Source organism: Protopterus annectens, chromosome 11.part0, assembly GCF_019279795.1.
Source record: "Protopterus annectens isolate FY-2018-M chromosome 11.part0, PAN1.0, whole genome shotgun sequence".
In the NCBI taxonomy this organism is placed as follows: domain Eukaryota; kingdom Metazoa; phylum Chordata; order Ceratodontiformes; family Protopteridae; genus Protopterus; species Protopterus annectens.
In genome coordinates, this window is record NC_056745.1 from 1,226,177,179 (window position 1) to 1,226,187,178 (window position 10,000).

At 37.4% G+C, this 10,000-nt stretch overlaps 1 protein-coding gene across 5 annotated transcripts in view; it reads right to left on the reverse strand.

Moving 5' to 3' along the window:
* SHANK3 (SH3 and multiple ankyrin repeat domains 3) overlaps positions 1-10,000 on the reverse strand; it is a 7,266,504-nt gene that overhangs the window by 1,190,712 nt on the left and 6,065,792 nt on the right. For all 5 annotated transcript variants that reach the window (XM_044088609.1, XM_044088608.1, XM_044088610.1 and 2 more), the window contains one exon: positions 6,146-6,270. In XM_044088609.1, coding sequence (XP_043944544.1) covers positions 6,146-6,270 — 125 coding nt within the window. The remainder of the gene's footprint in view (positions 1-6,145; positions 6,271-10,000) is intronic.

Consider the following 10,000-nt stretch of genomic DNA (forward strand, 5'->3'; position numbering starts at 1 on the left):
CGTAGAATGAATCACTGTGCACAGCAGTGAGCCATATGAAATGGAAAACAATAGTATTATGCCCCTGGACCAACTTCACCAGAGTGGAGGAAGAAAGAGAGTAGGGAATTTACCAAGGGTAGACTTGCTCATCCATATCTATAGTTATGGTAAGTTCATCAGTTTCATTTAAGAGAAGGCCCATCCAAAGTTAATACTCATGGGTTGTCTCCCTTATGAGAACATAATCCTTACTTCAGTGGTCCAAAGGAAAATCAGGACCTGGCTATAACTTACAATGCCTTCTAAATGTATCAAGGGAAAATCCAAAAGCTGCTCTAGAAATATCTAGAGCTGCATTTCAGAAAAAGGCCTGAGAGATAGCAGTTGCTAAACAGAAACAGCTCTTGAAACTGAAGGAAGGAACTGCCTGTAATTCAGTGACGGAAATATTTACTGAAACGTATTTCGTGCTCAGAGCCTATGGAGGCCAGTTATGAGCTTACTTTAATTTAGACTTTGTTGCATATAACACATTTTTAAATCATAAATCTAATAAAGGTTTAAACTTTAGCAAACTATGTTCACACCTAATAATTATGGGTAGAGTGCTCCATAATCTGCTATCCTTAAAACTGAAAATGTGAGGACTTTCATTTAGAATTAACACTAGGTAAAGGTACCAGTAGGTTGTTGTTCCTAGTGTTTAAACTATGGTTGATAAAACCAGCTTCCAACATTGTAGAAACATTTCATCCTTGGTACACTTATACCAATATTAAATCGGCCATTATCAGCCTATAGACTATTGAATAAAGTGATACATTTTCAAGTCACTTAATATATGATAGGGATTCATATCCAGCTATATGTCTGGTAAATGTTTTGTGAATATGATCAGGCTTAGCCAAATGTGAAGCCCCCAAAACATAAAAAGAACCACAATATTCTATTATAAGTGGAATAATGGCAGAAAATAACTTCACCATAGCAAGGCTGTAACTAGATGCAAAGGTCCTAAAAATATTCTTTATTAGTCCATAACATTTCCTAACTACAAAATTCACATGGGAATCAAAAGAGAGAAGTGACTCAACAATTACACATAAATGTTTAACTTCTTTAACCAAAAGCCACTCAGATATCCCAGGTGTATGGATAACTGTCATTAATAGCAAGCACCAAAATGAAAAAACTGAACATTTGTTATTATTAAATTTCATACCCTTATGTTGTACACATGTAGTTAACCTGTTCAAATAGTTTTGCAAACATTGATGATCTGTTTAACTGTATTTGTTACTCTACCTCCAACCTTTAAATTGTCAGCAGATTTACTCAAACAAATTTGTTTAGATGTCAATCACTCATAAGCAGCCCAAAAAACAGAGGTCCAAAAACTGACCCCTGGAGAACAATACATTTAATGGATATATGTTTTGAAAAATTGTCCTTAATCTTTTCTTTTCCATCCTAGCAACCAACCAATTTATGGCCCATTTCTTTAATTAAGTACTCGTCTGTCCTACCCAATATATCAATAAAAACAGAATGTGGAACTGAATCAAAGGCCTTAGCCAGATCCACGTAAACCACATCTGTAGCTAGGTCTTTATCCAGCACATGTATTATATGTTCATATAAGTTAAACAATTAGATAATCTAGATTGTCCAGATATGAATCCATGTTGATATATATTAGTAGAGAAACTAAACATGCTTAAATGATAAACTTAATGTTCCCTCAAAAGACTTCCCAAGGCTACATGTCAAAATAATTGGTCTGTAGTGGTCAATAGTATAACCAGGGTGATTTTTCGTGTTAGAACTACAATGGCCTCCTTACAATTTTTGGGGGCAAAACATTCAGTTAAAGTTTTATGTAACAAATAAACCAAATAGGGGTACAAGCAATTACTTATCTTTCTCAAAATTATGTATTCAACCCATGTTGCCCAGCTGCTGACACAATAAAACTGAATGCTCTCTGTAAACCATTTACTTTGTCGGTCACTTTGCCATCCATCTATGCAGTGAAGAAGGTATTCACCATGGTTATATTACTGAAGGAAGAAAACCAGAAGGTCTATATTTGGGTTGAGATTAGATTCTGTAGCAACTTTAGGAAAATAAGAAGAATCAGGAGATATGGATTCACCAGGCATTTGGAACAAACCCAGTGATTATGTGAAGGTTGAATAGACTGAGAACAGGTTTATGTAATTTATATTTGACATGGTTGAAGATGCACTTGGTTAGGTTCTCATGCCCTGATTGGTATAGCCTGGAATGTGCAGTGTTGTCATGCTTTACAGTACAATTATTAATGGTAAGGATATTTCCCTGAGTGTTAGGCTTTGATGATCATATGGTCTTCTGCTTGCCATGCTAGTGCCTAGTTTGGGATCTCTGTAAAGCAGGGATGGTGTTGGTGTATGTGAAAGTTGACATCATATGCTTAAGGCTGAAATTATTTTCTTGTATGGACTCAGGCAAGCTGTGGTAGGATCTTTTTAACAGCCAGAACATAGATTAAAGAACTTCTAGTGTTCAGTGACTTGTGCATTGTTGTGGAAGTGAGATGTTCATCAACAGCAGAATGAGAGTATAGACTCCATGTTGAGTAAGTAATTACACCTCTTACAAGCTGTGATGTTCGCAGGAAATAGCAGTGAGAAGTCAATACGGATAAGGCACTTGCTGAAATGTCGCAAGACAACCAGTACAAGTAGGCAGACCATACGTCTTAACCTCTTAGCACAAAAATCTGGACAAAGCCAAAAATAATGCGGGGACAAAGCCCCAAAATAGGGAACATTTTAAATATTGCTCTTATACACTTGGAAAGTTGCTAGAATAAAAGGTCTTGTGTTAACATGCATTTTCTGAAGGATATGATGTTTGAAACTAAAATCTATCCATCCAGCTACAACCCCTTTTCCAATTTTTGCACATGGGGTTGGGGTGTCACTTCAACAATAAAAAGTATCTACAGCCAAGGTTTACACTAACTGTTATTGTTTAGTGAATTCTGTCCTCACTGATTTGTCTCAAAAAATCCAGAAAACTACAGATTTTATGAGGGACAAACCAAAAACATGATGCAAAAATCTGGATAGTTGAGAGGTATGGAATAGACACAGAGTGGGGAAAGCACAGACTGCTGTGTAAGAATGCCAGGAACAAAGGTTGGTATATGAAATAGTCAAGGTTTGAAAGTATGATGAGGGACAATGTAGGACAGATTCAAGAATTGACAGCACTACCCCTAAGGTATTACTTAGGTTAGAAGAACTAGCAGCTACTACATACTATACAGTACTCTATCTAAGGGTTCACAAACAACTCAGGAGTTATACAGTCCTCTGTCTACAAGAATACAACTTCTTAGGTTAGATGTAGCAGCAATTAAAATGTGTTATATGCGCAGGTTGGGCATTATTGGGGAATGAACACATGCCCAAGTCTTACCACCCATAGAAGGGTGTTAATTCACTGATAACCACCACCCTGGAGGACATCATTACACTTAAAAATGGACTATCTGTTAATTGTGTTGTATTTGTTTTTTTATTTACTATATACTTTTTTATATATTTTTGAGGTAACATAATTTATCTACCTAATGTTTCAGACTTGCTGTAGCATATGCAATTGTTGGAGGAAGGATTTTACATCCAAAATAAAAGCTATGTAAGCTTTTAGTGTCTGTGCACACAAACACAAACAAACACATACACACACACACAGACACAGAAACACATATAAACATTCAGACATTTACACACATGGCCAGCAGTTACAGCTACTTTGCTGAGTAAAAATACAATCTAGATGTCTCATTGTAATCAAACAAATGAAAAAAATCAAGAAAGCTAGGCATTACAACACCCCTCATGCCTCTTAACTGCCCCTGATTTTGCCAGTTTTTCTTTTTCTTTCACAGAAAATTTTGATTTGTTGGTAAATCTTTTAGGATTAATGGGAATCAATAATACCAGGTGTTAGAATTTCAGACTTCTTATTATTTGTCATTCAAAGCCATTGGTATGCTCTCTCTCTCTCACCCTTTCTGTCTTTCACTGTCTCTTTCTCTCTCTCATGTACACACACACACACACACACACACACACACACACACACACACACACACACACACACACACACACACACACACACACACATTACTTTGTTTTTTTTCTTTATTTCCTTTTTGCTTTTTATGCTCGCTAAACAGAAAAATCACATTAAGCGAGAGTAAAAATTGGTGAATCTTTGCCTTTCTTCTGTGTGAGCTTCAAGGCACCTTAATATGCTGCAGTGAAACAACAGACTCTTTTTTTTTTTTAACCAGGCATCACCTGTACATTAACACCCTGCTGGATGAATCAAGAGTGAAGTGAAAAGTGACATAGCCCATTATCTAAATTACTATAACGTCTATAATGTGTTACACATGCTATAATATGCTACACAGTGTCTTAATTACAATGGTGCAACTATATGTGCATCCAATCAAATGTTGGCTGCTGTAAAAACAGAAACTCTTCAGGATTAGAGACCGGAATGCTGAAGTCAATCCAAGTTCGATCAGCTGGCCAGGGAGGATGGGTGTGAACAGCAACTGCTGTCTTACCCATCCTAGACGAGACGGTAGGGAGGCCCCCTGCACCACCTTATTCATATAACTATGTAAGGCCCATATCTTATTAAAATGTTAGAGAAATTAGCAGAATATGTATGTTCTGCAGTTATCATTTATCATGAATGTCCATGTTTTTACATGTCTAAATGTGTCTGACTGTTATCCAGTCTTCTTCCATCATGGCTGCTAGATTCTATATCTGTCATTATCATATCCTCATGCAAACATGTCAGAGCAACATGAATGGAAAAAGCAATGCACAAATGACATTTTTACTGACAGGATCACATATGCTTGCTATGAAATATTTTGGTTCATGAGTTTGTATGTTTTACACATATGAACGTCCACTGTATGTCTATTCATAAATGCGAGCAGCATGACTATATATATCACTGAATCCACTTTTTTTTGTATTTGTTAATCAGAGCTGAAAACTGATCCACCTGGACCTTTTTTAATATCAGCATGGGAACAGCAACTAGGCAAGTGACTTGTCTGGAACTTAACCCTGACCACACTCTGGTGGCTCACCTGGCTCACTCTTAACTCATAGAATGAATCCCCTGCTCTAACTTAAGACTCAGTGCTTCCCCATTAAAATTCACACAGCGATGTGTCATTGTCTGGCCTTACTGCATGAAATACTGCTGATGTTTGTTGTATCATGGCTGAAAGTTTAAATGTAGGCTAACTCATATTATGACTATTTACAAATACATGCAAGCCTACATTTTTTCTTGCACATTTAAGCATCTCCTACAGGTTGCAGGCAAGCATCAGAAGGAGAGAAACTCTTCCCTGAAGTAAGGCAGTAATTCAGAGTAATCTTCCCTGAAGTAAGACAGTAATGCAGTGTAATCTTTCCTGAAGTAAGGCAGTAATAGAGAGTAATCTTCCCTAAGAAAAACAGTAATACAGGATAATGTTGCCTGAAGTATCAATGTAATACAGAATAATTTTCCATAATCCTTACCTTTGACCAACAATCATACATAAAACTTTCTTAATGATAATATGCAAGTTGGCTTTTTGAATTTTATAAAGATCTGTAAGTACATTTCATACAGTTTGTTACTCTGAATGACAACGTTTACACAGGACTACATGTATGAGGGTAAGAAGACTGCATTACTTTATACATGTCTATGCAGTGGTAATTTCAGTGCGAATGTAGATGAAGGTCAATATTTCCACAGGTAAGTGTGTATATGTACATAAATACATACATAATATTATATTCAGTATCAAGATAGCTAGACATGCTTGCATTTGTAAAAAAATATACATTTAAACAGGTCTGTCTGTCTTAGAGTATATATTTGTGATTATGCTCATCTCTCTCTAGCTGTAAGTTTTAAGTATCTTTGGAACTGCTGTTGGCATGTGTGTGTGTGTGTGTGTGTGTGTGTGTGTGTGTGTGTGTGTGTGTGTGTGTGTGTGTGTGTGTTGACACATACATTAATGGAATAGTATTCATGCTAATGCACACTTGTCTTTCCTTAGAAATAGGAAATTTACCTCAATCAAGAAGTCACCTGTCCTCAGCCCTGCCCTCCAGGCTACACCTTCTATATCAACGGATTCCAGATACTGAAGTGCTGGGAACGCTGGCGTTGGGGTGAACTCTTCAATAGGCGTCTCCGCTATAGTAAAAAAATCATTGCATGGAAAACTTTCATTAGGCGGATTAATTTAATGATGTTTATAATGTAAAAATCTTAAGGGTTAAGTTACATCACACAGTCACAGCTTGTAATCAATACATAATGGAGTTAGTCAGATGAAGGCAATTAAGCTAATGCTCTCTCTGTGTTTATCTGCATATATCTTTATGTAACACACACACACACACACACACACACACACACACACACACACACACACACACACACACATATATATATATATATATATATATATATATATATATATATATATATATATATATATATGTATATACAGTTTCACATAGTAATAAAATCCTGGGTATTTAGCGTATAGACATTTTTTAGCATCACTAGCATTTAATATAATGTTATTGATAATATCAAGCACCTATGATAGATGCAGTACTTATATTCTATCAGATAAAACACTTTACAATATAGCTGAGTTATAAAACCAAAATTCACATTTTCCTGCATGCTTGAGTAACAGGTTTAGGATGTCAGAATACTACTGTACCACAGTAATTGTGTCAGAGTTGGGGTGCATTTGACTAATTATGGATCTAACATTGTACCAATATCAGAATGCTTCTGCACCACTATTTGGGAATTAAGAATGTTTCCATACCATGATGCTGAATTCCTGCTGTGCTAATGTAGTGGCACTAATGTAATATGGGAAGCCAGATTGAAGACATTTGTCACCAAATATGCCAGCCTGCTGTTGTGCCTCAGAAAGAATTTCAGAATATTGATGCCATTGTAAACTGCAGATGTACTTGGGTAGGAAGGACTGAGTGCTGCCATATCACAGACAAAGATTTAAAACTTCTTCTGCCACCTGCTAGTCGTATTGGAATGCTTTGAGTACAAAGATTCAGAAAGAACCTCAGTGCTCATGGTACGGGGTGCTCTTATTTCCATGATGCAGTATTTTGCAGTTCAGAGAAATATAGGCTGCAGTGAGTAAAATACCTCATTGAGGGTACTTTGTATGTCTCTGAATTACCCTTAACTACAACAAGTGCAGGTCAACACTTCTTACAGTAGTTAACGATGGCAGAGGCCACAGTGTGTTAACACAGGTTTCATTCACTCTCTTACAGACAATACACCCATTAAAGTGCACACACACACACACACACACACACACACGCACGCACACGCACACACACACACACGCACGCGCACGCACACACACACACACACACACACACACACACACACACACACACACACACACACACACACACACACACACACACACACACACCTGTTCCCAATGTTTCTTTCTTCCTGCCATTGTAAATCACAAATGATTTCAGTCAGTTATTAATGCCAGATATTTGAGTTTCACACTTCTGTCATTCAGTACATCCATGGTAGTGCAGAATTTCTAAATTCATAGGTGGAATAATTCAAATGCATTCTGATTTGTCCCATTAACTTAGGCTCTGACTTGTGCCAGTGCCACCTGTAAACACCATTCCTTATAAAACAAGTAGAACGATTTCTCCTTCCTGACTGGCCACTGTCCATGCATTCTGTAATTATTACCAGATGACAAATGTTGAACACCACTAAGTATTTTAATGCTCCCTATAAACCAATCTTGTGGACTTACACGACTCTACAAATGTATTCCTAATGCTGTGAATACAGTTTCATCACATCTTTTCCACACTCACTAGTAAATGGTCGTTCCTGAAGAGGAGAAATATCCCTGCTGCAAGAGCTATCAGAAAAACATGTAGCAGAAAAGGCAAAACTATCCTCAAAATGGACAAGCACCCTAATTCAGAAAGGGTCTCCACAAGAGTGATGAAAGAGACAGTAGCTTCTAACAGGTCTGCTCAGTAGTTAATTTTTAGGTGATACCAAAGAATAAAGAATGGAAACTCTGATCCATTGTCATGCAGTGAAGATCTAGGTGTGTGTGTGTGTGTGTGTGTGTGTGTGTGTGTGTGTGTGTGTGTGTGTGTGTGTGTGTGTGTGTAAGTTTCTTTGGTGGGGGGGTAGGCAGAGAATGTACATTATACTTTGTTATTATTCCAGCAATATGGAAGAAGCATAACATGGAACAATACCATACTGCCTGCACCTTAGGTTGCACAGACATGCAAACAACTGTCAAAGGCTGTCATACTCAAATGCCAGACAAACTGTACACACAGGGGTGGTGAGGTGCTGATAACTGCATGTGTTGAATATGTACATATATTTTAAATAAAATGCCATTAACCTCTCATTGGTTACAATGACTAAATCTGCTCAAGATTGCAAGCAAGAACATTTGACAGAAAAGGAAAAAAGAAGATGGAAAATAAATAAGCAAGCAAACAAAGAAACAACAAACTAAATAAAGTCAAACTATTGTGTTCTACTGGTACCAACAGAGTGCTTAGCAAAATAGTCTTGTGTGCCACACTTCAGCACTGGTGCAAGGGATAGCGTATCACCGCTGTAAAATACTGTTTTCTTTTTACATAAATCTCCTAAGAAAAGCTCACTGTTGTGTTCTGTTGAGTACTGCAGATTAGCCATGTTCTTTCTTTCCGGTTTGTACAGCGTAAGACAGCTCTGCAGTATACATGATGCAGCATACAATTATACCTTCTGACGTACTACATTAGAGGACAGGGTTGTGGATGCATGGAGCATCCTTTGTAAGGAACTTGTGGAATCAAAAGCAGCAGGGGATTTCAAGAATGCACAGCAATTAATGCGGCAAACATAATTTTAGTGCAGAGCAGGAAAAAGTAGGACAGTCATTAACACCGACTGCAGATCATGTGTTTTGCATGGAAATGGGCAATCTAGTGGGCCAAGCAATTTCATATTTGAGAAGATTCTTTGTTTGTTTGCAACAGGATGTTATGAGGGATCAGGCCATCAGCCAACTAAGGGCATTTACTACTTAATGTTATCTGAGCATTATGGACTACATGAGAGGAGTGCATGGTTACACTGTAATGCCAGAGAATGTGTATTCTATTACATGCAGGTTACTGGCTAATAGAAGTTGAGCTGAGTGAGAGAGCTTGTTATTAAATACTGACAAGGACGTACCCCAGCACATAGCTTTAGTGGAATTTGCACATGTACCTTGTGGTACAACATTTTCTCATGATTTCACCAGCAGTGTGAGTTCTATAGATTTCATTGCTTGGATATGCATATTGCAGACTCATGCAAGCAGCTTGCAAAGAACTGGAAATGGTCAGGACACTGGGGACATCTATAAATAGTAAAGATAATGACCGATGTATGCTGTGATATATATTGTAAATTTACAGCTGTGTTAGCATGCCTAGTTTGAGAATTCTCATGATAAGTAATGAATTAGTAAGGTAGAGGTATCTGTTCAGAGTAACTTAATTGTGAGCAGAGAGCTATATGGTTGAATACCATTCATAACATGGCTGTGATAAAAGGAATGCATAAAACAATAATGGCCAGTGTCTTAATTATCTTGACTGTGACAAGGGAGATGCATGAAACAGCAGTCAAATAGGAGGGTTAGAGAGATGTTTCTGGTGGTCTGGTGGTGCAAGGTTTGATTCCCAAAGCATCCATTGCCTATGTGACTGAACAAGTTAATTAACCAGACACTGCTCCCAGGTTGCATCTGAAAATGGAGATTAATGGTCTACCAAAGAAAACAAATAAAATAAGTATGGTCTGGTAGCACATTCAAACTGCGGAG